Source organism: Cyphellophora europaea, assembly GCF_000365145.1.
Source record: "Cyphellophora europaea CBS 101466 unplaced genomic scaffold supercont1.5, whole genome shotgun sequence".
Classification (NCBI taxonomy): Eukaryota; Fungi; Ascomycota; class Eurotiomycetes; order Chaetothyriales; family Cyphellophoraceae; genus Cyphellophora; species Cyphellophora europaea.
The window spans coordinates 284,701-311,342 of NW_008481811.1; the positions used below are offsets into that span (position 1 = coordinate 284,701).

At 55.7% G+C, this 26,642-nt stretch overlaps 11 protein-coding genes across 11 annotated transcripts; 7 read left to right on the plus strand and 4 right to left on the minus strand.

The window, feature by feature from the left end:
- Window positions 1-95: 95 nt before the first annotated feature.
- Window positions 96-1,184, minus strand: HMPREF1541_05383 (uncharacterized protein; the record flags this gene model as incomplete). The annotated part of the gene is made up of 1 exon (XM_008719723.1): window positions 96-1,184. The coding sequence occupies one exon, from the start codon at window positions 1,182-1,184 to the stop codon at window positions 96-98; it is 1,089 nt and encodes a 362-aa protein (XP_008717945.1).
- Window positions 1,185-3,291: 2,107 nt separating this feature from the next.
- HMPREF1541_05384 (uncharacterized protein) lies at window positions 3,292-4,158 on the plus strand (the record flags this gene model as incomplete). The annotated part of the gene is made up of 1 exon (XM_008719724.1): window positions 3,292-4,158. The coding sequence occupies one exon, from the start codon at window positions 3,292-3,294 to the stop codon at window positions 4,156-4,158; it is 867 nt and encodes a 288-aa protein (XP_008717946.1).
- A 467-nt stretch (window positions 4,159-4,625) lies between these two features.
- Window positions 4,626-6,625, plus strand: HMPREF1541_05385 (uncharacterized protein; the record flags this gene model as incomplete). The annotated part of the gene is made up of 2 exons (XM_008719725.1): window positions 4,626-5,927; window positions 5,984-6,625. 2 exons carry the CDS (start codon window positions 4,626-4,628, stop codon window positions 6,623-6,625), a joined length of 1,944 nt encoding a protein of 647 aa, XP_008717947.1.
- Window positions 6,626-7,397: 772 nt separating this feature from the next.
- HMPREF1541_05386 (uncharacterized protein) lies at window positions 7,398-8,447 on the plus strand (the record flags this gene model as incomplete). Its single annotated transcript, XM_008719726.1, has 1 exon — window positions 7,398-8,447. The coding sequence occupies one exon, from the start codon at window positions 7,398-7,400 to the stop codon at window positions 8,445-8,447; it is 1,050 nt and encodes a 349-aa protein (XP_008717948.1).
- Window positions 8,448-8,880: 433 nt separating this feature from the next.
- HMPREF1541_05387 (uncharacterized protein) lies at window positions 8,881-9,549 on the plus strand (the record flags this gene model as incomplete). The annotated part of the gene is made up of 1 exon (XM_008719727.1): window positions 8,881-9,549. The coding sequence occupies one exon, from the start codon at window positions 8,881-8,883 to the stop codon at window positions 9,547-9,549; it is 669 nt and encodes a 222-aa protein (XP_008717949.1).
- A 108-nt stretch (window positions 9,550-9,657) lies between these two features.
- Window positions 9,658-10,763, minus strand: HMPREF1541_05388 (uncharacterized protein; the record flags this gene model as incomplete). The annotated part of the gene is made up of 2 exons (XM_008719728.1): window positions 9,658-10,539; window positions 10,587-10,763. 2 exons carry the CDS (start codon window positions 10,761-10,763, stop codon window positions 9,658-9,660), a joined length of 1,059 nt encoding a protein of 352 aa, XP_008717950.1.
- Window positions 10,764-11,551: 788 nt separating this feature from the next.
- HMPREF1541_05389 (uncharacterized protein) lies at window positions 11,552-15,517 on the plus strand (the record flags this gene model as incomplete). The annotated part of the gene is made up of 1 exon (XM_008719729.1): window positions 11,552-15,517. The coding sequence occupies one exon, from the start codon at window positions 11,552-11,554 to the stop codon at window positions 15,515-15,517; it is 3,966 nt and encodes a 1,321-aa protein (XP_008717951.1).
- Window positions 15,518-16,272: 755 nt separating this feature from the next.
- HMPREF1541_05390 (uncharacterized protein) lies at window positions 16,273-17,832 on the minus strand (the record flags this gene model as incomplete). The annotated part of the gene is made up of 1 exon (XM_008719730.1): window positions 16,273-17,832. One exon carries the CDS (start codon window positions 17,830-17,832, stop codon window positions 16,273-16,275), a length of 1,560 nt encoding a protein of 519 aa, XP_008717952.1.
- Window positions 17,833-19,250: 1,418 nt separating this feature from the next.
- HMPREF1541_05391 (uncharacterized protein) lies at window positions 19,251-20,759 on the minus strand (the record flags this gene model as incomplete). The annotated part of the gene is made up of 1 exon (XM_008719731.1): window positions 19,251-20,759. One exon carries the CDS (start codon window positions 20,757-20,759, stop codon window positions 19,251-19,253), a length of 1,509 nt encoding a protein of 502 aa, XP_008717953.1.
- Window positions 20,760-20,985: 226 nt separating this feature from the next.
- On the plus strand, window positions 20,986-21,917 carry HMPREF1541_05392 (uncharacterized protein; the record flags this gene model as incomplete). The annotated part of the gene is made up of 3 exons (XM_008719732.1): window positions 20,986-21,125; window positions 21,206-21,624; window positions 21,670-21,917. 3 exons carry the CDS (start codon window positions 20,986-20,988, stop codon window positions 21,915-21,917), a joined length of 807 nt encoding a protein of 268 aa, XP_008717954.1.
- Window positions 21,918-22,467: 550 nt separating this feature from the next.
- HMPREF1541_05393 (uncharacterized protein) lies at window positions 22,468-26,072 on the plus strand (the record flags this gene model as incomplete). The annotated part of the gene is made up of 3 exons (XM_008719733.1): window positions 22,468-25,517; window positions 25,562-25,621; window positions 25,670-26,072. 3 exons carry the CDS (start codon window positions 22,468-22,470, stop codon window positions 26,070-26,072), a joined length of 3,513 nt encoding a protein of 1,170 aa, XP_008717955.1.
- Window positions 26,073-26,642: the final 570 nt, after the last annotated feature.

Sequence of the window (26,642 nt, forward strand, 5' to 3'; positions counted from 1 at the left end):
GGCCAGTGTGCCTGTAACCCGCAAACGAGCAATAAACTGTACATCTACATTCAACATCTACCACGCTGCTTTCCCTCTCACTTTGATCTACATCATCAAGTCGTTGACGCCTCCATCAGCACCATCTCCGGCACACCAACCTTCACCGCCTCAGCATTCAACGCCTCCACCTCCGCCCTCACAAGCGGTATGCCGTCTCTTTCCCGCTTCTTCTGCTCCTCGATCTCCAGCTCACCGGGGAAGTAGATCCTCTGCACGCCCTCCATGCGCTCACTGCCCACCACCCGCTGATACAAATGGTCCATGCGGTTCCTGAACTCGTCCTCGCCGACAAACAGGCCTGGCCGCATCACGAACAGCCAGTGGCCCACATCCGCCTCGCCGCTCGGGTCATACGGCCCCTTGACACCACCGGCATACGCACTGCCGCTGAACACGCCACTGAAGACGTCCATCAGCACCGACAAGCCACTGCCCTTGGGGCCCCCCATCGGCAGCATCGACCCCCCCAGCGCCGCCGTTGGATCCGTCGTGCGCCGCCCCTCCGCATCCAGCGCCCAGTCCTCCGGAATCGCCTCGCCCCTCCGCAGGGCCTTGTAGATCTTGCCCCTCGCGGCCACGCTCGGCGCCATATCGAGTATGAACGGCGGCGACCCTTGGCCGGCGGGTGCGCCGGCGGCGATGGGGCTGACGCCCAGCAACTTGTCGCGGCCGCCCCAGGCAGGCAGGGCTGGCGAGCTGTTGGTGAAGACCAGGGCCATCATGCCGGCGTCGAGCGCCTGCTGCACGACCCAGGCCGACATGCCGAAGTGGTTCGAGTGGCGCACGCTGACCATGCCGATGCCGTAGGTGTGCGCCATGGCGATGGCGCGCGTCATGCCCAGGTGCGCGTTGAGGAAGCCGAAGGCGTTGTGCCCGTCCACCTGGCCCGCGACGGGCGTGACTTCGCTGTAGGTGGGCTCGGCGGTCGGCGAGAGGACGCCGTTGCGGATGCGCGTCATGTACGAGGGGATGCGGTTCATGCCGTGGGTGTCGATGCCGCGGAGGTCGGCGGCGATGAGGCATTTGGCGATGATGGTGGCGTTGGCCGGCGGCACGCCGTTGCCGATGAGGATGGATTGGACGAGCGTGCGGGCGTTGTCGGCCGTGACGTGGAGTTTGGGCTCGGGCGCTGCTTCGGCCATCATGGGTGGCTAGTACTTGGATCGTGACTAGTTGCGAATGGTCGAGTGGTTCGACTGACGTTGGAGTAGCTTGGCTAAGGAATAAGGCAGAACGAGGCGAACGAGGCGTCGAGTGGGTAATCTGGTGGGCTTGGAAGTCCCGTGAGAGCCGCGCCAGGTGTCTAGCTTTCTTATAATGAGCTTATGAGCGAAGTTCTGAGTGGTTTTACAGGTTTTACTGCGACTTCGGTGCTGCAAATATTCGGTCTCGTTGAATACACCCTGCGGTCCAAATATGTCGGAGCGACTCCGCATATTCCCGGAACGGAGCCCGAGCCGAGTGCATTGGAGACGCTGAGGGCCAAGCCATGGATCTCGCTGGGCCATTCACGTTCATGATCAAGAGGTCCAGAAACAAGGCGCCACGGTAGAGATGCTTTCGTCACATGGCAATCGATTCTTCGACATCAAGGCTGGCAAGGGTGTGGATGAGAAGAGGCAGCAATAGATCGTGCTACGCCAAGGCTGTGTCACAGCCTTGGGAGAAGCTGGTGGCATCCGCAAAGCGAGCTGCCTTGTTTAAATAATACCTACTCAGAGCATCTATCACAGATCTGGATGGCATACTCTTGCTAATATCGGAGCGCAAAAGATAGCCAAAGACTTGCTGCAGGGGCTGGATCCCTTTCATCCCAACTGCCGGTGGGCAGACCGTCCAGCTAACCGACAGTTGAGCTCTCATACACGCTAGCATGTTCCAGGAATCGTCGAGACTGATCAGCCTGCGCAATAATACGGACTGAAGCTCATTATCGGCCACCTCACGCTAAACCCGAAGGCTGCTTGACGACGGCTGTCCCGGGGTCACGTGTCAACACCGACCTCCCGTTTCGAGGAGCAGTCATGATGTACCCCTGTACGGATCTCAAAGCGTGCTCAAGAACTACTGGAGCTTGAGTCGGATGCTGGCTTCGCAGTCGGAGGCTTTTTGCCTCTCTTGGTGGACTTTCGAAAGAAGAACTTGTTTCCATTCCGATACTCTCCAATCGAGACTTCGCCCGTCGCCAGCGCTTTAGGAACCGTTACAGGCTTGAGTTTCCATCGTACGTCGCTCTTGTCAGGGGTAGCCGGATTCTCGATGATTGTCCCCTGGAAATGACTGCCGCCCAATTTCTTCACGAAGGCATCGACATACTCTTTTGACGGCGGCTTCTCGTCCGACCTAGAAGGTCGGCTCTTGACGGTACGAACTTCATGGTCGGTGTACTGATAAACAGTGCTGCCATACAGCTTTTTCTCGCGCTTCTCACGCTCCGGAACAGGTGGTTCCTCCAGGACGATCTCTGGACCTGTGGATCGGTGGCTCCTATGAGGGCGTCTTTCTTCATACCGTGGCCCGTCCCCGTACAGCCGCCTTTCAACACGAGGCGCTGATCGTACAAAGACCTTTTCAGGATCCTCGAGATACCTGTCTCCATGTCGCGAGCTGCGCTGACGTTCGATGCGATCGAACGACTCGAACAGATAGCTTGGCATGCTTCATGGTAAGCGCTCGACTGTTTGCCGCTGCTCGAATTCGTCTGTTCCGTGTGCGCACAGAGCTCGAGCATCGCAGTGCTCCAGCGAAGGTAGCTGGCGACGGACCACTGACAAGGCTGTGGTTCAGACTGCACACCGGACGCGACATGATTAGAATGGCGGTAGAGGCATCGCATGTGTACTGTTAATGCAAAATCGTCCCGAAATCATTGTCGCAGAGTGTCTGACCCACGCCTGTACGTCCTGCCGCGGATGCTGAAGAAGCGGGATAACAAGAGACTCGATAGAGCTTCAGCTGAAGAAGTCGAGTATCGCCAAGAGCGGTATCATCGGCAGTAAGGCAAGCCAGCTGCAGCAAAAAGTGGGAGGTTGGGACAGGTCACTAATATGCATCAACCCCGCTTCCACTATCACGACGAGCGCCACTTGGAGTTGCGATCCAATGCTTTCGGCCGGATGTGGGATGGCGCACACGCGACAAGTCTGGTTCTGGCAGTCTCACCCGGTTGCTGTTAGATCGTTGTGCATCGTCTCAGGGGTGTATAGACGTTCCCATAAACGTCGAGTCTGACCTCCTCGGTTGACAGTCATGGCGAACGAGGAGACCTCGTACTTCTTTCCACCAAAGTGGCATTTCCAGCTTGGAGGGCCCATCGCACTGGGCAGTATCATCGAAGATTCAAGAAAGCCGCAAGCCTCACTCAACTATGGAGAACCCAATCCGCAGCCATTACCAAAACCGACAGTGGACATCACCAAGCCTAACTTCAAAGCGACCATAGTGATAGACACCTCAGTCTCCACAGGCATCGGCACGTCGCTTCTCCAGATCTTTGGCTTTGGTGTTGATCTCGATGCCGAGCGAGGAAGACGACGCGTGTACGAAATAGAGGCGGAGCTGTTGAGAACTCAGGAGATCGAGCCCGAACAGGATTGGGTAAAAAAGGCCTTCGCAAATGAAGAAGTGCAGCGAGTGTTGCGCAGGAACAAGTTTCGCATTGACCTTTACATGATCACAGGCATCATGAGTGCCACAAAAGCATCTGTGTGTACTGATAGCGACCGTCGAGTCCTGTTCAACGCCAAGGTTGGTGTTGATCTGACGGTATCGACTGGAGGAACAGCGCCGTTGGGCGTCAATGTGAAAGGGGGCACCAAAGTCGAACGAAGCACGAAAGCTTCATTCGGAGCGTCCGATTTCATCCTCGGCTACCGCCTTCGGAAGATCACTTATGTCAAATTCTCTCGCAAGATTCGCATGGAGGATGTGCTGAAAGGCACGGTCCTCGATGGCGATGCCAAAGCGCCGAAACCTGAAACTGTCGACGATAGCGAATTCCTTCGTCTCGAGAACGAAGACATAGGGGCTGATGAGTTCGGCCTGAACTCGGCGATTGCGCAAACCGAGGGGAACGAGCACACGCTAGCATTCGGTATTCCGGGAGATGAAGAGTAGTTTCTACAATGACCGCTCGGACTGGAAGTATTTGCCTGTACTCCGTAGTTCATACTCTACTACACTGGCGTAACCATCCGAGCCTGGAACATCTCGCCCCGGGCCTTGGTTGCGGGCGGCTCGATCCGCGATCGCCGGGGGCTGTCGGCCTTGCCCCACGCGATTGTTGGGACCGTCCAGCCAGGGTGAGGGGGTGACTTGTGTGTCAGTTCTTACCTCGATCAATCCCGGCCATTGCCTCTCCCACCCCATGTTGGCCATATGCTGGCCCGTAATACGCTCAGTCCTTGACAGATAGATGATTGTGATGACTAACACTCTTGTCAAACCCTGACTATGGTGCGCTTTGCCTGACAGAGTCGTGCGCGGCAAAGCCCGGGCTTAGACGGTCAGCGGACGCGGTATTGGTTGGTTCCACAGCCACCAATTCCTTCAAGGTCAATTGTATCACCCTCCTATACGGCCAGATGATTGGCGAGGAAGAGTTGGAACACTGGCGTGAACTTTCGAGACAGGCAGATAAAGCCAGCAGGAAGGAAAAATGGGGACAGGCCGTCAAGTACTGCAATTCTTTCCTCAACGCCGTGAAAGGTCACCTGGATCCTAAAGACCCGCCAGTCTTGCGCGCTAAAAGAGATTATTCGGAAGCTCTTGCAGAAACAGGCGACCACGAGAAGGCCGACAAAATCCAACATGGTCTTTTGAAGGATCTGGACTCGCCGGATGGGCCGGACGAAGAAGCCGTGCTATACGATGTCCTATTCATGCGGAATGCGAGGGCAGTCGATCTGTCGAACCTCGGCGATATCTCTTCGACCAAGGAAGCCTTGAGAGTTCTCGTGAAGATTCGCGATCTCGGCAAGAGGGTCCTGGGGAAGGATGACGACCTGTACTCTTCGATCAGGAAGAACGTGAAAATAATCACCAATAATCTTGCGAAACTGCAGAAAGAAGAGCTAGTGGAGCAGGAACGAGAGGAGCGACGACTGGAGCAGCAGTCTGAAACAGCATCTGCTCAGCATCAATCTTCACAGGATAACGAGCAATCGACTGAAACTGGTGCTCAGCTGTTGAACTACGAAACCCAGGCATCAGCTCCAATCAGCGTTCGCTTGAAGCAGCTTGATTCGTTTGACCTTGGAGATGAAGTGCTCGATAAAGGCCCCCCTCGAGATACCGACCTGAGGCCGCGTGCAACTGACCAGTCTCAACACGAACAGTCTCTGAGTCGTCCAGAGCGAGGGATTATCCAAGCACCACCAGCTGCCTCCGCTGAACCTGCTCCTCCGGTAAGCGACCGAAAACATCCACCCCACAAATTATCGGACGCAACTCTATTGAATGGCAACGAAGATGATCTGGCTGGTGCGGACGACTGGTTCGACATATGGCTAAGAAAGTCCCATGATCTCCTAGAGATGCTGCGACCACTACGGTCTGGCCCTGGGAATCGACCGCGAATCGCCATTCTGGACACCGGGCTGAACACTGCACATCCGGAAGTCGCAGAGCTTCACTCTAGAAGAGGACCTCGGAAACGAATACAGGACGGCAGGTCCTGGATTTCTTCTGGGTCCACAGCTATCACCGACGGTGGTGACGAGTCACATGACTCCAATCAAGGCGGCACACTTCCTTGGTACGAGGATGAAGACGGTCACGGCACACATTGTGCCATGGTTGCACACCAGGTAGCGCCAGATGCAGACCTTTACATATGCCGCATTTTCAAGGACCGCAACAGTGTGAGTGGCAGCTATGTCGCCGAGGTAAGTGCTGTCAAATTCGAGCGTAGGAACCAAGCCCCAATGATGACCCTGTCTAGGCCATCGAGCATGCTGTGCAGGAATGGCATGTCGACATCATCAGCATGTCATTCGCCTTAGCACAGTGGGACCACGAAAACAAAAAGGTCGTCTCCAAAAAGATCTATGACAAGGTAGGCGACGCCATCTTCTTCGCCGCCGCCTCCAACGCCGGCAAGCACAGCGGCATCACCTTCCCCGCCAGCCACCGCGAGGTCTTCAGCATTCGCGCGGCCGACTTCCACGGCCGCGACGAACTCGTCTCCTTCAACCCGCTCTATTCGCTCGAGGACGTCAACCTCAGCGTGCTGGGATTGCACGTCCTGGCACCGCATCGCGACCACGAGACCAGCCGTCGGTCTGGCACGTCCGTGGCCACCGCTGTTGCGGCCGGTATCGCGGCGCTGGTGTTTGAGTTTGTGCGGCAGAGCGAGCAGACGCCGATGCCCGAGCAGCCATCAATCCGGCACCTGGATAAGCTGAAGACGAAAAAGGGCATGATCGGGGTGTTTCGGCTCATGCGGGACCTGCTGCAGGATGTGGGCATGTGTCAGAATCTACAGCCGTGGTATCTGTTTGAGGGAGGTGCCCACGGTGATGAAGACGGAAAGGTGGCGCGCCGGACCGCGTCGATGCTCATCGATAAGGCTCTGAGCCAGTGAAGGGAAGTTTTGCATATCTCTTTGCCGCCTACTGGTGGTCATCAGAGCCCCTGGCTGTTTGCTTGGCCACACATCGCTCGTGCCACTATAACAAGGGCTCAGACGGTAAGCGAGTGCGAACAACGTTCAGTCGGGGTATGACGCTCGAATTACCGCTGCAGTCGTCTCGCGGAATTTTCAACTCTAGAGACGATTTGTACCATGAACACAGGGTCCACTTGCTTTACAGATACTTTTGCACTGGCTCAACAGGGGCAACAGGGTCCGCACTCGCCTGCACTGCAACCCGTGGACAACGTTCAATTTCCTTGGGCAGCGAGCACAGGATCATCAATCCAGCCTATGATCCGGGGTAGTCATGACTCATCCGTAGCGTCGCAAGGTCGATGAGTTGGGGGGGAGGGGGGATCCCCATTCTAGATATTAACATCGGCACAAGAAACAAAAAAAAACCCACAGAGCCACGAGACGCGTGCTATGTAACCCGTGGAAGGAAGATATGGACGGGGCGTCACACGCCTTTCGTACCGCCACCGCCGTATCACAGGAATTTTGACAGGCACCCGCCACCCCATATTGCCCCTTTCGGGTCATTTGTACCGCTACGACCTCCTCCGGATACGGAATTCTATACGATGCCCATCCATCGCCAGCTCAGCTATCTTGTACAAAAAGGCTGCAGCAGCATGGCCCCTTTCCAGTTCAGATCTCAAGTGAGTACAAGTCCTCTCCGCTCGCTTCTCCAGAAGCTATCTAGAGGAAGATGTTGTCCATGCCCTACCGCACACGCCGGCCCCCACGAGCCCTCCGTGTCCATGGCCTCATGACGCCGCTACATCCACCGCCGTCAAGTCTCAGTAGGAGGAACATCAACACCACGTCCAACACGCAGTCTCAGGCTCCCTCCCCGCCCATCCCAGGCGACGCCATCACGCTCCCCTCCGGCCGCCAGCTGGGCTACCACACCGCCGGCCCCCCAACGGGCACCCCCATAATCTACATCCACGGGCACCCCGACTCCGGCCTCAGCATCACGGGCGCCCTCGAAACGCGCGCCGCCCACGACCGCCACGTGCGCTGGATCGGTCCCGATCGTCCCGGCGTCGGCCTCTCCACGCCCTACGACGCCCAGGAAGTGCTCGACTACCCGTCCGACATCGAGTCGCTGGTCGCGCACCTGGGCCTGCAGCGCAGCGGCTACTACATGGTCGGCACGAGCGGCGGCACGGGCTTCGCGCTCGCCTGCGCCAAGCACCTCCCGCCCTCGGAGCTACGGGGTGTCGGCATCTGCGCCGGCGTCGGGCCCTGCGAGGCCGGCTTCGCGAGCATGAGCGACTTGCAGTGCCAGGCCTTGGAGGCGTGGCGCGATCACCCGGCGGAGTTCAGGGAGTGGTACGAGACGCAGTACGTGCCGCTGGCGCAGCTGGACGACGACGGCGTGGCGCTGGCGAGGAAGCTGCGCGCGGACTTCGAGGCGGGCTTCGAGGGGAGGGACCGGGAGGTGTTGCTCGAGGAGAACGCGTTCAACATGGCGGTGAGGGTGCTGCGGCAGGCGTGGTGCCAGGGCGCGTGGGCGCACGCGAAGGGCATGGAGTTCCACTGGCGGCCGTGGGGGTTTCGGCTTGAGGACGTGGCGTTCCCGGGGAGGGTGAGGCTGTGGTATGGCGGAGAGGACGTGTCCGCTACGCCGGCGATGGGGCGGTTCATGGCGGAGAGACTTGGAGGGGATGCGGTGTATAGGGAGTTTAAGGGGGAGAGCCACTATACGCTCTGGCGGGAGGGAAATCTGCAGGCGATGCTGCGGGATTTGCTGGGGAGGTAGATCGCGAGGAAGTGGGTCGAGGAGTTCGCGACGCCCATGTGTACTCCCAACGTACCTTCTCACCACTCAGCTCAAGTTTCGACTTGGATCTAGTCGGTTCACGGTATGGTGACTGCAAGCAAGCAAAGTATTCGGCTCAAGCAAGAATGATTAGTGCAAATATTATGTTGCTTGTCCGAACATAGCCACGCTCCCGCATCAGTGCAGGCCGGGCGTTACTGGCCTTTGATTGGCTGACCTAGCCATTCAGCACCACACGACGGTGCTCAAATTCAGGCAACGCGTTGACCCGCCCTCTCACACGTTCCAGAGCAGCCCTACACATCGAAAACGCGAGTTCGCGCACCACTGACAGCAGGGATAGCGGTGTTTGAGGTGGCTTCGTTCCTTTCGTTAGGCAAATATTGATTGTGTTGTTATTTGCGTGCTCAGCATGGGTTCGGTGGGTCTCACCCACCCAGCGGACCACCCCGCGCTGTCGAGTGACCAGTCTACCACTGTCCACAAAATCTACGCCTTTGTCGAGCAGTTCTTTCAGAACCCGAAGTTCGATGCCTCTCACGACTTCCGACATGTAAAGCGAGTCACCGCCACCGCCACCGCCATCTACGAGGCCGAAAAGACCACTCACCCAGCCCTTGATGCCTTCACCGTCCTTCTTGGGGCGCTCTTGCACGACGTAGAAGACAAAAAGTACGCTCAGTCCAAGGATGCCATTCGTGATGCCCTGCTCGATGTCGGCATGTCTGCACCGGAGGCGCTGCGGTTGCAGAGGCTGGTAGAGGGCGTCTCCTACTCGTCTGAGAGCAAGGATCCGGCGAAAGTGCAAGCTCTAATCGCCGAGATCCCAGAGCTGGCTATTGTTCAGGATGCTGACCGACTGGATGCTATTGGTGCCATCGGTATTGGGAGGTGCTTTGCTTTCGGCGGTGCAAAAGGCGCCAGGAGTCTTGATGATTCGATAGAACATTTCCACGAGAAGCTGTTCAAGCTGGGAGACATGATGAAGACTGACACAGGTAGGAGGATGGCTGCCGAGCGCACTAGGCGACTGCGGGAATTCGTCGGCTGGTGGGAGAGTGAAGTCCAGGGGTCGTCATGAGGCGAGCGTCCCTTCCTCGGTACCGTAAGCATGAAGGCCAGATATCTGCTCGTCCATCTTGACCCGGAAAGGCAGGTCTAGCGCATGGCTCTTCGATGGTAGAGGGTTTCAGGTTTCTTCAGCGTCGCCTGGCTCGCCCAGGTCTTCGGTCTTCGGCTCGGCAGCTGCTTCGGTAGGCTTGCCTCCCATCTTTGGTGGTGGAGCAAGTGGTGTACCTTTCCTCGAAGGCACTGCATCCTGCGCAGCGCTCTTCTGTGCTCCTTCAGCGAACATATCATCGAACCCGCTGTTTGGCGACAACGCTCGGTTCGGTCTGCTCTTCTTTGCTCTCGAAGTGCCTGCCGCCGGAGGAGGAGCGTTTGGATTCAGCATGGGAGGCGCAGACGCACTGGGGCTGAGCATTGGTGGTGCAGACAGCGGTGCAGGTAGAAATGATCCGTTCTCTCCCCCACTGTAGACGACCTCAGTCTTCTGCTCAGCGTCAAATAGATCTTGACCAGGCGCCTGCACTTCTTCTCCGATGCCAATTGGTAGACGGTGAAGCGCCCCGTAGCCGAGTATTGCGCCCAGAGCACCTTCTCCTCCCCACCCTCGTCGCGGGATGAGCTCAACTTCGCGCGTGACATCAAATTCTGAATTGTAGACCCACAACATTAAGCTTCTGTTCAGGTGGTCTTCGACCAGTTCTCCCAGGGCAGCTTCGCCTCTTAATGTGCCGCTTGGTGAACCAAGAATGTAGTCGCTATGTGGGAGAAGGCCAGCAACATGGGCTGGCGACAATGGCGAAGGGATGTCTAGGATGTGCCAGACGTTGAAAGTCGAGTTTAAAGGTGCAAGTTGCAGGGACAACCCCAGCGAGTCGGGCGGCTGAGGCACGGGGATCGTGAGTTGTGTTGTCCTCTGTCCTTTCGCGCTCCACAGGTCGAGCGAGCAGTACCCTCCCGCACAGTTCTTGAGTTCGGTCGAGAATAGATTCGGGTCCGGAGACTCCTATAACACCGTCAGACATGTCAGCGGCCGGGTGACATCGCACGCACAATGAAGTGGCCATTGATGCCTATAATGAAGTCGAAAAATGGCTCAAGGGCGAGATCTGTGTTTGGATTCCGCAGGACCTGGAAGCCGAAGGTGTTGTCGCCCGGATTCTGAGTGTTGCTCTGCTGGGATGGCTCGGCATCCAGCCGTCCTATGATCCTGTTGAGTGCCCCGAACATGGTATTGCGCTGTCGAGCCCAGACTTGAGTGTGGACTACTGGCAGCAGGACGGCGTCATATTGCTTCGTTGCTTGAGAAGACCGCATGCACCACCTATACCAAAGCCTCGTACGCGGAAAGCAAGGCTGCACGAGTCATGCTGTGAATGATGTCTTGCCTCAATGACTCTGTCGTCACGGTACCGACATCTGTGTTTGCAACTCCTTTAACGTCGACCCTAACAACTTAGCTCGCGGCGGACCAACCCAGATTCGCAATGCAAGGAAGCGTAAGGATGCTTGCTGCCTTCAGTGCGCTATTTATAGAAAGGCGGCTAACCGAGCCATCCTGATCCGTGTCGGCGCTTAATCTCTACAAAGTGTGGGCATGACCACTCAGCAAGCGTGCGTCTACCCAAGTTCTATGCAGCCATGCTTGGAAATTGTGGCTGTCAACCAGTAATATTTTCGTTGTGAACCAAAGTTTTACTATTTCGTTTCTGGCCAGGTGAGTCTGTTGAAAATAAGCGAGAAGGCGATGCCAGATTCTTATCTGGTCCTTACCGCCAGCATGTCTTGGACGTATGTCGGGTCGAAACCTGATGGCTGCATGGTTGACCATGCCTAGCCACGCCATGGACAGGAAGACAGCGCTTATGATGGCCGATGACGCTTCTGGGCCCCCGTGTTCTCCTCATTCTGAACCACAGCTTCTCAAGCTTGATTCCGACGCATTATAGATTCGTGACCAGCCTCTACATATTGGAACCATGATCGAATGCATATAATCATGCCGAGAGGCATCTGAAATGTCATCAAGGCCTCGAGCGAAGAGTCGCTTCGTGGTATGGAAGACTACTAAGCGCAGCCAGTCCCCTACCAGAACGGCTGAGAGGCAGCATGGGATCTACTGGCGTCGCTCCTGGCTGACAAATGCCGCATTGTCTGCCGTGGGCATTTTACTTTCTTGTCTCGCCGCAGGTCTGGTGGTACTACGTCAAAGCAGTCTTCGAACCAACGGCATTGAGACCCTGACCGATAATCACTATCTGTGGACATATGGACCGACGGCACTGCTGGTGTTTGTTGCCGCAGCATGGCGCCAACTCGACCACGAGGTGAAGATACTTGTCCCATGGGCAGTATTGAAAGATGGCAATGCGCAAGCAGAGAAGAGTCTCCGCCTAGATTACGTCTCGCCTCTACAGATTGTGAGCTTTGCGCAGGCTATTGGCAACAAACACTTCGCTGTGCCAGCCAGTGTATTCGGTTTTGCGCTGTTGAAAGGGATCACTCTAGCATCGACAGCACTTCTTGATGTACGCGATGTGGCTGTTGAAGTACCATCGGATTCCTTGGTGCAAACGAGTCGTTTTGACGGTACTTTGTTCAACGCAACCGCATTCACACTCGGAACCGACTCATCTCTAGTGTATAATGCCTTCGGCATCTCATCATATGGTCTTGAGCGTCAAGACGGCATTGGAGATGGATTCGCTTACGAGACTTTCCTTTCCCATCCAACCCCCGGTGCATCCGACATTGAGTTTCGAGCAAACGTACGCACCTTTGTACCCGACTTCGGCTGTGCGCCCGCTCACGTTACTATCAATCCCGAACATGTCGATACTCAGCTCACCAACGCTTCGAGGGGCAGAATCGCAGTCACTTCACCCCGGTGCTCCTTCACAGGTGTTGAACCGACATTCCTCCTTGACAAGGCCATCTTGGAATCGCAGGTAGTCCCCAACATCCAAAGACGCGCCAGTATGCAGCGAGTCGACTGTGATGACTTTAGAGCTCCCGGATCTCAGACGGATAATATCCAACTTCTTGTGCTCGCTGAGATTGAATACGCGCAGGAGTTTCCCGATGCCTCAGAGTCTGCCACGAGAGGGATTGGTGACGAGGTCAACGTGACTAGTTGGTCGGCTAATGTCAGGCGCACCAAGAGCATAGTCTGCAATCCGCATGTGAGCATCACTAACTCCAGCATTCTCTACGAGACTTCTCAGACACCAGTGCGGGCAGTTCTTGCCGGAGGTGAGGGCCCACCGTCACTGTCTGAGGCTTTCACAGATGACGATTTGGCAAATGCTTTCACTGCTTCTATCCTTGATGGAGCGGGTCTGTTTGGTGTTGCGAGCGCTGCAAATAGCCTGCTCGAGGAAGAATCTCCAAATACGATGTTTCGGATGATGGCGGATACTGTGTTCCATGAACGATCCGAAATAGGACCTTCAGGTTACGAGGCATTACTCAACGACGACGTGGGCGATGACATCGTGTCAAATGCAGCCAACACCGTATTTCGAGCTGTGGCCTCGCAAATTATACACAAGAATATTCGGCGAACAATCGATGAACCTCTACCGGGGCGCCTCTCGTTTCGAACGAAGCGCTTGGTGGTTACAGAACTCTCGCTATGGTTCATGTTTGGAGGATTGTTGCTTCTCGTGCTTGTTACTATCGCCGTCTGGTGTGTCAGGCCCCGCCCAGCTCTTCCCCATCATCCCGAGTCTCTCATCGCACTTGCCGGCCATATACCGCCAAATGAAGAGTTGGTAGGCCTCGTCAACAGCAGCAGAGACCTCGACAGCAAGGGCATCGATGCTATGTTACGAGCCTACCGGTTTGGCACATCATGGTGTCTTGGGCCACTTGACAAGCGCCCAGTCTTTGAGGTATACTCAACCCGCCCCGCTACAGCTTCGAGTCCTCTCGTTGAACCTGAGCCAAGACCGGACGACAAACATCACTGGTGGACGCCACTGATGCTTCGACCAACAATGGTGGCACTCACTCTTGTGCTTCCAGTGCTTACTATCGCCACACTAGAGGGTGTGCACCAAGCTTCACTGAAACGCCCACAAGGCACAATCGTGCTGATCGACGAAGACGATGCAAGCAGCGCTCTCGTATGGCTGAGGACGGTGCCCGCTCTCACCATGCTCTTGATAGCCACGTTGTTCAATTCGATTGACTTCAACATCGCACTATTAGGACCGCTGAGTGCGCTTAAGATGCGATCAATGTCAGTTCCCAGGTTCCCGGACAGATCTTTCGTTGGTGATTTGCCGCCCGTGACCCTCTGGAGAGCAGCCAGGCTGCATCTCTGGCCTGTGGCAGCTTCTACTACCGCAGCACTGGTTGGTAGTGTGTTGACCATTGTTATTTCTGGCTTGTTCACCTTCGATCCAGCGTCGGAAGCTCGTATTGTTGATCTCCCCAAGATCGAGGGTTTCGATACTACAACAAAGTCGGCGTTGATAGATCCAGCAGATGCAGCTGCGCTTTGCAGTCTTCTCGAGAGCTCCAATCTGAGCTATCCGATCAACACTTACGCAGAATTCGTGTTCCCGTCTCTCGGCTCTACGGAGGATCTTGACGAGACTGGAAGCGCTGTCCTGGACCTGAACATACCAGCCCTCCGTGCGTCACTTGGCTGCGTTGCCCTCGCCTCCGACGCTGTCAATATTACGGTGACGGCTAATCCTCGCATTAATGCCGCCAGCGTGAGTCTCAATGCCCGCGCACGTCTGCCGGAGGGCTGCCAACGTGGAGGGCCCGATGGCACCCTCCCTTTTATTGAGATCCCTTTCTCGCAACAGATCTCAGGTACCACCAATGAATCCTACGTCGGCAAACTCCTATCCCTCCACGTTGGCCCATACAACTCCCCCATCGAAGGCTCCGTCGGTGAAACCGCCCCCAACCAACCCGACAACCCACCGGGCTGCCCCTCCCTCGCTCTGATCTACGGCCACGTCGACCTCATCAGCTCGCCCACGCCCAACCTCACAACCCTAGTCTGCACCCAACACCTCCAATCCCTCGCCTCACACACCTTCCTCACAGCCACGCAACGCATCCTCAACACCACCCTGCTCTCCGCCGACCCAGACGTCGAACCCTTTCTCCCCGCCTCCCCCACCGATCCCAACATCACCGCGTTCCCCTTCCGCATCCAGCAGCCCCTCGACCAGACCCTCTCCATTTTCAATCAGACCACCTTCCCCTCGGCCGCCAACGCCGCCACGCCCGTCGACCATTTCTTCCAGGGCGTGCTGTTCGGCAAGACCGGGCTTTTTGCGTCGCCGGCCGGCGAGGCGGCCTTTGCGTCCGTGGAAGACGCAGATCGGAGGGTCGTGTTTGAGAGCGTGCAGAAGTTCTACCGTCGCTATATGGCGCAGGCGGTGAGCTTGGCGATGCGGCAGCCGCTGCCCGCCGGAGCGGTGGCGACAGCGGCGGCGGCGCAGGCGGATGCGGGGAACGGGACCGAGGATGGTGAGGGCGAGGTGTGGAGGGTCACGGTGCATAATGGGAGGAAGAAGTTGAAGTTGACGATGCATCAGGAGAGTAAAGTGGCGTTGCAGGCGATGCTGGCGGCGATGGTGCTGCTGATGGGATATGCGGTCTGGGCGGTACGGGCAGGCCGAGAGGTCGTCAAGGGGAATCCGTGCCAGATCTGGGGGAGGTTGCAGCTGGTTGTTGGGGGGCCGTTGGCTGGCGAGGTCTATAGGGGCGTGAAGGAAGGTGAGGAGCCCTGGGGAAGAGAAGGCGCCGGCGGCAGCAACAGCAGCAGCAACAAAAAGGTTCTGCTGGGGTGGTGGGATCTACCGAGTTGGAAGGGGAGTGGGAAGAGGTGGGGAATTGATCTCGTTCGAGAGGGAGTGGGCACAGCGTTGGCGGGGAAGAGAAGACTTGCACCATCACCCCAAGGGCGAGTGTCCGAGGTTAGAGCTACACCCAATGTGAGGTCTGGTTGGATCTGAGTGCAACAATGTATCTACAAAGGTTGTCGCTGCTCAAAACCTATGTCCCAGAAGGCATTCTGGGGTACCTCACACTGTATCATCGTTACTCATCTTGTACTCCTGCAAATGTATTTCAAGCTACAGTCTCTTCGCCACTTTTCCTTCCAGCTCTCCACCCGTCCAACCCTCGCAATCTGCTTGGCGGAACATCACCTCGATGTATATCAGAGCAATCAGAGTAATAAATGCAAGCACGGCACCGTAGCACAGCCCTCGCAAGGCATTCGAAGGGCCGTTGATCCACGCCATCGACGATTGCAAGACGAAATCTCGATGTTGACTAGCTGATGGGTGGAGCGCAGGTGTGATCGAGTTGAGTAGTAAAGAAGGGAAGCAGAAGCGCACAGCGCAAACGCAACGTTAGGTGTATATCTCAACATTGGGTTCACTTGCTGAATATATCTCTATAGATCATGGTCACATATCTCGCGTGCACCAACTTCTGATAGACGGCTACCAATACTGCGGCAGCGTACAATCTTTCCACGTCTGGGGGTTGTTATGATTCGTCTCATTTTCCGATTCCCCTGTCCCTGTATCTATCAAAAGGAAAAAAGTACACCAATGTTTTGGTCAGACATCTGCTTTTCTGTCCGGTCATCGCTATATCTTCGAACACTCACAAGAGCATCTGGCTCCAAAGATTGGTGCTGTACAAACAACATGTCTCCGAGAAGGTGGGTCAAGTGACCGCATTTGGTGCCGTGACCGAACTATGATGAACCGGCGTAGGCCTTGCCAGCGGCAGAGAGACCGCCGCCCTGAATCAAGTTGCCCTCAGCAGCCATGAAGTAAGCGTAACGCTCGACTTCGGGAGTGCTGTCGAGGAAGGCCTTGGCCTCGGTGATGAAGCTGGCAGCGTCACCGGAGGTGACACCGAACTCGGTCAACCAGACCTTGCTGACGCCGTTCTGCTTGGCAGTATCAATGACATCCTGAACATGCTGCTTGAAATATCCGATGTTGGAGGCCGAGTCGTACCAGTGGAAGGTGACGAAGTCGACAGTGCATTGGCCACCGCAGGCGCTGAACCACTTGTTCAGCCAGTCAATGCCGTGAGGAGCACCGCCGTTGGTGATGGAGGGAGAGCCGACTTGCGCTCCTGCAGCGCCAAGAGGGTTCAGTGCCTTGATGTGACCTTGAGCTGCGGCCTCAGGTGTCATGTCAGCTTGCTCACCGAGATCGGGCTCGTTGAAGCCCAGGACATGCTTGGCACCAGCAGCTGCCTGAGCACAGGTGTCGATGTCGTTGGCACCCCAGCACATGGGGACGTACTCGACACCAGAGGGAAGTGTGCCGTCAGGTTTGGCGGCCCAGTTATAAGCCCAGCTCATGCCGGCGCCGTCAAAGGCGGAAAGGAGACCGGCAGAGTTATAGGAAAGACCGGCCTTGCCACCAGAGGCGCCGCCGCCGGTGCTGTTGCCACTACCACTCCCGCTCCCGCTTCCACTGCCACCAGTTGGGATAGCAGGAGAGCCAGTGCCGGAGGGTGCACCGCCGTAGCCGCCGGCAGGGGTAGGCGCAGCGTTGCCGCCAGCCGGCAGGGTAGCGAAGGTCGTTGACTGGGCAGCGCCACCGAAGTCACCACCCTGGCCACCATGACCACCACCATATCCACCACCAAAGCCACCAGTGGGCACGCCAAAGAATTCACCAGCGGAGGCATCTTTGGTGTTGGTCAGGTCACCTTCGCCACCAGAAGGAAGTGCGCCGCCAGCAGGGGGAGCGCCACCTTGAGGAGGCGAGCCGGCGTCAGCAGTGACAGTGACATACTGAATGGTAGTGGTCGTTGTGGTTTGGGGAACGCAGGCATTACCGCCAGCACCGCCAGCGACATCGGTAGCGGGAATGTTGTTGTTGACATCGGGAGGGCCGCTGATGCCGCCCTGACCACCGCCAGGAGCGCCAGCGGCAGGAGGCGAGGCAGCACCCTCATCGCCGCCGGGGATCTCGGGCTTGGGAGGGGCAGCACCCTCACCACCGCCAGGCACCTGAGGAGCACCAGTGGGCATGCCAGGAGCACCTTCACCTGGCACTGGGACAACGGTCTGGGTGACTACCGGGACAGAGCCAGCTCCAGAGCCCGATGCAAAGGGAGCATCACCCCAAGTTCCATTGCCACCGGGAAAGAAGCCGGGACGTCCAGTACCCCTGGGTCCACGGGGACCAGTGCCCTGAGGGATGTGCTTAGGAACGTGCTGATGCTGGTGGCCATGAGGCTTAGCAATAGCAAGGCTGGACAGAGCCAAGAGAGCAAGAGACTTGGAGACCATATTGACTGTTTGTGGTATACAGGTATAGATCTGGTTGTTGATTGGTAGGATGGGGGATATGCGATCCTGTCGGCAAAAAGGAATGGACGATAGCGAAAAGCCACGAGCTTAGCTCAAGTGAAAGAATGCAAGGGCTAGCCTCGAGATAGAAAGAATGGTGGGTGCGGTGTGTTGCACAAACGTGTCAAGAGAACAGGACGGGGAACGGAGGTGTTGATGGAACAGAAAGAGAATCAGAGTCGGAGGGAAGCAGGAGGGTTGGTGTTATACCATGCGGTGTGGAAGGCTTGACCGATCTTGCGAGTGGTCCGCGAGGGTTGAGTTGTTTCACCTTTGTTGGACCATGGAGCAGGCCCAGATGCAGCCGGCAAACACGTCTTTTCATCCGCTTAACGCGTGGGAAGGCTGGATGAAAGGTAGAAATCATGGGTATGACCATCGGGTGTTTCAGGCGAGGGGCAGTCCGGCCGATTGCAGATGCCCGAAAGCGCCAGCCCAGCAACATGGGCAAACCATGTCCACCCAAGAACCGCGCCGAGGAGGTGGGTGTTGGCGGCTGACAAAAGACCAGGAAGAGGCAGAGACGATGTGACTCGGCACAGGAGTGGAGGCTGAAAAGGGGAAGGGGGCCACCTGGGCGATCGAGGTTCCTGCGTTAGCGTCGTCGCAGCTGCCAGCCATGGCGCCCCACTGGCCCGGACTCCATCCAATCGACTGCGACGTGGCCGGTCTAGCGCGGAGGCAAAAAACAACTCTGTTTCATCCTCAACTCGGCTCCAGTCCAGATCTTCGCACAATGCAGGGGCAGCAGGAAGTCATGGCATCGACTCAAAATCTCACTCGTCAACTGGAGCTTCTGAGCGGTCCGAGCATGCAGAAAGGTTGGCCGCCATTCACGGCCCCAACCGCCGCTGAAAGGTGCACCTCATCGCCGTTGCACAGGTCGAATTGGCAGCTCCTTGCCGGTACGACGGTACTTGGACATGCAAGGTGAACACGTCAGCTGCGATCCAAGTTCGGCTCAGGCTTCGGCAAGGGGAACACAGCCTTGAACACAACAAGCTACTCTGTCTTAAAATCCCATGCTTGAACAGGACGAGTTGGCTTCAACACTGCCTTCCCGATCCTGGAACTCTGTGCGACCAAATCTCGTGCGGCAAGGATTTGCAGTGACTTCTGCTGAGCCTCATCCGCAACAGGGCAATCCGAACGGCTGTCCACGTCCACCGAGTGGGGCACGATGTCTGGTGGAAAGACTATATTCATCCACAGCGGAACTCCATCGTCGCGCCCCTTCCCCGGCTTAACCTGCGACGATCAAAATTCGGCAGCTCGAGAGTCAGCGGTGTCATTTGTTGGGAGCCATGGAGGCATTCAGTCCCGTGTTGAAATTATATGTTTGATCACGCCAGCGTGGACTATGGCTTACGATGTGACAGTACACTCATCACGTCCGCCACGTTGTCTTTGTCGCCCTTGCGTTTCTTCGGGCCTCGCTTTCGCTTTTTGCCTTCATGCTCGTCTCCATCTTCGTAGATTGGGCCATCTTCATCATCGTCATCTCCAAAACGAGAGTCGCCAAAGCCAAGATCCAAGTCCCTGGCATCCTGTCGCTCGCGCTCCTTGAGTTTCTGGAGGAACCGTTTACTCTTCTCACTTTGATCTGGGTGTGATGTTGCATCGGTGGCTGTCGAATTCTCATCCTGTCGAATCGCAGCAGCTCGTTTTAGGGCGGCCAGAAGGGTAGGATCTTGCATGATTGGGTTCTGCTTCCGATCCTGGTCCTCGGACCCGCTGGTGTTGAAATAATTTCGTGGTCGGCCCTTGGTCTCGCCGACATCACTTGGATCAGGCTTGGTCGTCGTGCCATTATCGTCCGCGTCACTGTCGATGTCCTTCAGAGGATCGTAGTCGGCTCCAACGCCTTGGAAGATGTCGTCGTCTTCGTCTTCGGCTGCCTCTTGCTCAGCAAGTGCCTTTTGCTTGGCTGCAAATTCAGCAGGCACTTCCATCCCTAGTGGGACTTGTGGTTTCTCTTCAACGGGTTCAGGATCGAGCCACCTAGTTTTTCGCTTTGTAGAACCGTCCTCCTTGGTGATGACGAGAACCTCGCGGCGACGTCCATTGATGCTTTCGACAAACTTCTTCTTTCCCGCTTTTTCGATACGGGCCACTTTCTTGAATCGATCTCCAAGTGCTGGCAATGGGGCGGGTGCCACATCTGCGTTGCGAGCTTCCTTCAGCTTGCGCAGGATCTCATCCCGAGTCATGGGCTGCGCTTCTGTAGTCTCCAGGCCATCCTCTGCTGCATCAGCCGAATCTCGTGTCCTCGCCACAATGTCGTGGTCCAAAACATGATCCAGCTCTTCGTCAAGGGCTTCTTCCGCTGGCACGGATGACGCTTCATCCACTGCTTGTTTTGGTGTTTCGTTCAAATCATCCCCTCGTCGTGTCTTCTCAAGTAGCTTGAAGTCCAGACCTTTCACCAAATGAGTAGTACCCAAATCACCTCCAATGCCCATTGAATCGCGTAGCTTCTCAAATGTAGCTCGGTCAATCTTTTCTTCCTTCACCATCTGCTCCAGCTCTTTGAGCTTCTTCACTTTGTCGCTCTCTTCCTCCTCGTCATCTCTCCTCGCAGTCGTTCGATCGGAGTAACCCTGGGCTAGTCTGGTGCCTCTCGGTGCAGACCTGGACTTGAACTTCTTCGCCGGTGGTTCGCCACTGTCACTTCTGGTATGCTCTGCGACCTGTCGAGCAAAATCTGTAGATGCATTCCGACCCATGACAGAGCGTGGAGTCATCGGAATCGCGGCTCGGGCACGAGAGCCCAGCGACGGCTTTTGCAACGATGCGCCATTGATGGCACTGCCGTTTGCTGACTTTGCATCTTTTTGTAGCAAGTTCCGGAATTCTGAATTGTTCATTGCGCCGAGTGAACGCTCGTACAGATGTGAGCATAGCTCATGATTCGAATCAGATGTCTTTTTTGGTTCCCCGCAGAGTGAGGAAGAAAGCGGAGATAGCGGAGATATATCGCGTGGCCCTCGTCGCGTGCCCAGCAGATGAACTTATGGATTGGTAGTTCAATGTCTTTAACAAATTTGACCTGGCTATCAAGCCGCACCTGAAGGGCGCACGAGATTCCTAAAAATGGTCAAGTCACGAAAACGCAAGAGTCAAGCACAGGTTGAAGACCTGCAACCCTCAAAACGACAAGAACTGTCATCACCTTTGCCGAATGGTGTCCATCACTATCAGAATCTCGAAGACGTCCCTTGGGATATTCAGAAGTAAGTCACGCATGACACCGACTTGAGCCCACCGTTCCCGTCCGCTGTATTCTCATTCATCGATGCTAACACTTTCGTAGGTACTGGCATCAGGGTTACTCGATTTTCTCCAAATACGACGATGGTATTTGGATGACAGATGATGCCTGGTTTGGCGTCACACACGAGTCTGTCGCTATCAAAATTGCCAACCACGTTGCTAAGGCGGCGCCACAAGACAGAGCCATTGTGGTAGATCCTTTCTGCGGTGTAGGAGGGAACACAATCGCCTTGGCACTATCTGGGAGATGGAAGCGAGTCTACGCCATTGAGAGAGATCCAGCTACCCTAGCCTGTGCCAGGCACAATGCCGACATCTACGGCGTCGGAGACAAAATCACCTGGTTTGAGGGTGACTGCTTCGAGATTCTAGGCTTGAAGCAAGGCAAGGAGAACGACACGCCGTTGGCTACTTTGATCCAACGCCATGGCGTAATTTTTGCCAGTCCTCCGTGGGGAGGTGAGTTGTCTTCCCTTCGTTCACAGCCGCCAGCTGACCTTTCAGGCCCCACATACACGGATTCAGATGTCTTCGATGTTGAGACCATGGCTCCTTATAGCCTGACTCACCTGTATGACAACTTCTCGAGGATATCCAACTACGTCGCTTTGTACTTGCCAAGGTCCAGTGACGTACGCCAAATAGCGAAGAAGGTCAGGAATTCTGATCAGACTCAGGTAATCCACTACTGCACGAGAGGCGCGAGCCGAGCTCTGTGTGTCTATTATGGCCATTGGGGCAGAATTCCATGATAGACAGCAGCTATGGATACTGGCGGGTGCCTGCACGTCGCCTTGCCAGCCCTCGTAGTGTACTTTAGCAATGATACCCCAAACTTCACCTTCTATCATCCAATCACTATCCTCACAGTGTCAGCACGATGTAAGCCTTCAGTCTGACGTATCTCAGGTTAGCCGCAATGCAAACTAGGCAAAGCTTGAAAAGAACAAACAGCGCCGTCACGCGAGCTTTGCTGAGGAGCCTGTAGCCTTGCTTGAGTCATGTCATTGTTTGGAGATGGGTGAAAGAACCCCGCATGACTCATGAAATTATTCGTCGCGACTGCGGTTGACTACAACTTGATCGCCGCCTCCGCCACGCCTTTCATCACCTCTAACATTGACCGAGTCTCATCGCACACGGCTGCACGATTTCGTGCGACTCCATCGATAAATTCCTCAAGCTGACATTCTGGCGCTGCGCTTGACTTCTTGGGGCGATGCGCAGAGTGCGCTCCGCAACCTAATCTCCCCGCGGGGCCGCTGTCGGAGGTGATAGGGAGAGATCAAGACTTTCTACAAGATGGCAGGCTATCAAGAGGAGCCCGATCTATTCGGCGACAATGACGACGTGTTCGACTTCGACGCTCCGATTGATGGAGACCTCAAATTCGATGCGCCGACGGATGAATTACCAGATGAGCTTCCACAAAATGTCTTTGAGAATGCTGAGTTAGGGGGTATGCTCGGCGAAGGAGAAGTCGGATTGGATGAGATCATGCGTGGCCTCGAAGACCGGGAACTTGAGCCAGGCGAGAAGGCTGATAACGCGGTCGACTATGGCGACGTGTCTGACGACGACCTCCCAGATGAGGAGCCCGTAGGAGGACCGGTGCAAAGTTCCTACCAGCCATTGTCGGGAATAGAAGACGCTGCGATGACAGACGGTACACCAGACGGACCTCTCAACGACTTCGATGATGATCTTTTCGGCGGATCCAGTCCACCTGGTGGCGATGCCGACTTGGGTGGCTTGGACTCGTTTGGGACTGTTGCCTTGCCTGCCAACATCGATGCAGCAGATGCTATCGATACTCCAGTTGCCGACAATGACGATGGCGATAAAGCCTCGCTCGCTTCCGAACATCAAGACGGTGCTGACCACCAGGAAGCCCCTCTCACCAGCAATCAACCAGACGATACAGAAGATGCCAAGATGTTGTTATTACAAATGATGCTTTTTGGTGGCAAGGTGCCGGAGACTGAGGAGGAGAACCTCGACGAATGGGTTCGCACCGAGTTTCCCACTTTCAAACAGCAGGAAATACCCTACTTTAATCGCCTTTTCCCTCCTCGCCATTCGAGATGGCTTGAGGGCAAGACGCCACTAAAGCCCCCCAAGCCGCTCCGGCCTACCAAAGTCACCCTCGAGATCGAATCCGATCAACGCTTGCTGTTCAACTCCGCTGGAGTCGCGAACCTTCAAGAACCCCGCAGCGACATCGTGCACATCGTGCAGCCTACTGCCAGCAATGAAGACTCAGAGCTCTACGATGAGTCTGATGGTGATGAGCCATTGCCAGGCGGGATCACGATGCAGGATCTCGAATTCTTGTGCACCGACTTTGATACTCTTTCTCATCCTGCCGATTCAGACACTGAAGGTGCCCGGGATGTGCCAGTTAGGATCGCTGACCCTGATGCCATGTTTGACGAAGACGATTTCGAAGCTCTCGAGCCAGCTCGCAAAAAGCGCAAACTCGGGTTATCCGACCACGACATTGTGACCATGCCTCATTTTCCTTTGCCGGATTCGTTCGACAACTTCGAACGCATGACAGCGAAGATTGCCAGCAAGCCTCTTCTGGACCTCAACGATACTAATCTTCTGCTCGAAGAGGTAGACCCTGAAGCCATGAATACAAAGTCCAAGCCTGGCGTCAAGACCAAAGGTCCGCAAACTGTTGTGCACAAGCTATTTGATCGATTCAACACCTCGAACGATACCGAGTATGATCTTCTCAAGCAGAATCATCAGCACAAGGTCCGAGGCCAACTTGGTCATACGACTATTGATCACTCGATGCCTGCTATTCGTCTTCAATACCCATACTACCCAGTTCAGTTATCACTTCAGGAGCTCCGCAACTGGCACCGGAAAAAGATTCACTTCAGAGCGCCAATTACTTTCTCGAAGGCTCCTCGACAGAAGCGGAAAGTCCTGAAAGGCAAAGAGCCCAAGGAGATCTTCAGTAGATCGAAAGACCTCTCTCTCGGCGACAACTCGACCGCTGCACTCTTCGAGTATTCTGAGGAGCACCCCACGATGCTGTCCTCGACTGGTATGGGCAACAAAATTGTCAACTACTATCGACGAAAGTCAGCTGACGATGCCACTCGACCCAAACACGATATCGGTGAATTGACTGTGCTCCTCCCTGAAGACAAGTCTCCATTCAACACCTTCGGTCACATCGATGGTGGGGAAGAGATGACTGCGCTTGTCAACTCGATGTACAAGGCTCCTGTATTCGAGCAGAATCCTGGTCACGAGGACTTCCTGGTCGTTCGCGAATCCACCGGTCTGGAAGGTCAGCGCTACTACATCCGCTCCATCGACAATGCCTTCGTTGTCGGCCAAGAGCTACCCACAATGACTGTGCCTGGGATTCATTCGCGCAACGTCACCTCAGCCAGCAAATACCGCCTTCGCGCCATTGCCTACCGCATTATCCGCCACCGCAAGTCGCACCGCCTTCGAGTTGAGGATGTTACTCGCCACTTCCCTGACACAACTGACATGCAAAATCGCCAGAAGATGAAGGAGTTCATGGTTTTCAACAAGCAAGAAAAAGAATGGGAGATGGCCAAAGGCAACACTGTTCCGGGTGAAGACACTGTCCAATCTCTGCTCAAACCCGAAGACATCGCCCTCCTCGAGGCCAAGGATGTTGGTGCTCAGTATCTCCGTGACGCAGGCTATGGTGAAGATGATTATGACGAAGACAAGGACAACAAGGACAATGCAGCAGGTACAGCGAGCACCGACCAGCTACTGGCTCCATGGCGTGCTACCAAAAACTTTGTCTATGCCGATCAAGGCAAGGCTATGTTGCAATTGCACGGTGAAGGTGACCCTTCAGGTCGTGGTGAAGCCTACTCGTTCCTCAAGACTTCTATGAAGGGCGGCTTCCGAGCGCAAGGTGCCCCTGTGGCCGATACTGTGCAGGCCAAGAAAGAGCTTGGTGGGCACAGCTACAACGTGGCCAAGCAGCAGCGTGACTATGAAGAAGCCATCCGCAAGATTTGGATCAAACAAAAGGATGCCTTGTCGTCCAAAGTACCTCCTTCGGATCCAACGCTCGAAGGTGACATCGACACCCAGGAGGACAATTTGGCCCGACAGAGTACTAGAGCTACCCCGGCGCCTACCCCAGGTGGCGGACGACGTGCCAATGATGACAACGCCTCCTCGTTCAGCCGTGCCAGTCAAGGTGGCAAGAAATGGTTGAAGATCACTCGCACTGTTGTTGTCAATGGCAAGGAGACCCAGCAGGTTGAAGTTGTGTCCGATCCTGCCATCATCAAGGCCTATACTCGCCGCAAGGAGCAGCTCGCTAACAGCAACTTGGAGTATGTATCGTGCTCTGTGTACAGGAAGGCACTAACAAGACCAGTATCACCCGCCTCTCGGGCCCATCCGGCAACGCTGAAATGGACGCGAAGAACGAGGAGCGGTATGCCTCAAGTCTACATTCTTCCATCACCTTATCTAATGTGTACAGTATTCGCGCCGAGATCGCGCGCCTCGAAGCTAACCAAGCACGCAACAAGAAACGAGCCTCGAAAAAGGCTGCTACGACCGCCGGTTCTCCCGATGGCGACGCTGCGTCTCCGGACGGCGACGGCACGCCATCTGGGAAGCAGACGCAGCCTACAATGCGCAAATGTGCCAACTGTGGTCAAGTTGGCCACATCAAAACCAACAAAAAGTCAGTAAAAGACTCCATCTGTCCCAACTGCCACCTCAGCCTATTCAAGAGCTTCTCCTCCGTCAGCGGTCCCGTGGCGCCCTTAGCAAGGCGACGCCGACCCACGTCCCGTAAGCGTGGCCAGGCTGCGTCTGCGACAAAGGTGACGGCGCCGCCTGTGGAGGCTGAAGAGGACATCCCTGGTCCCTCCACCTGAGCGACGAAGCCCAACGCGTGGAAGAAATTTCCGCCACGTGGCGCGATGCTGAGCTGTGTGGCAACCAGGGCTATCAGCATGGGCTGAGGGTTCGCAGTTGTCGACATTCTCTTTCTTTTTCCCCTGTTCCCCACACTTGCTTTCTGCGTTTGCACAATTGTTCCGCTCGAGGACCTGAGATTGCATCTTGCGACAGCCAGCACTCACTGCCACTGAGCCTCCATCACGAAAGCTAGCCAGAAAACGACGAAGCAAAAAATTCAGGCTACAAAACCAGCGACACTGGCACTGGCAAATATGCAACTCTCCGCCTCGAGGAGTTTCTTTCTATTTCCCCCCTGTTTTGGAATTCACGAATCTACATGGCAAAGAAAGATATGCTAACAGCTTTGGCGCGCGATTTTCAGACTCTGCCCTCTCCTCAACGGCACGATGAAGCAAGACGACGTCGGCAAGAACAAGGCGTTCATGGGGATGGCGCCGCCTCCTATGGTCTAGGAGCAGTCTTTTGGGTGAGTGAGATGCGACGTGTACGGTACGAGTACGATGCAACGCGACTTTACATTGACT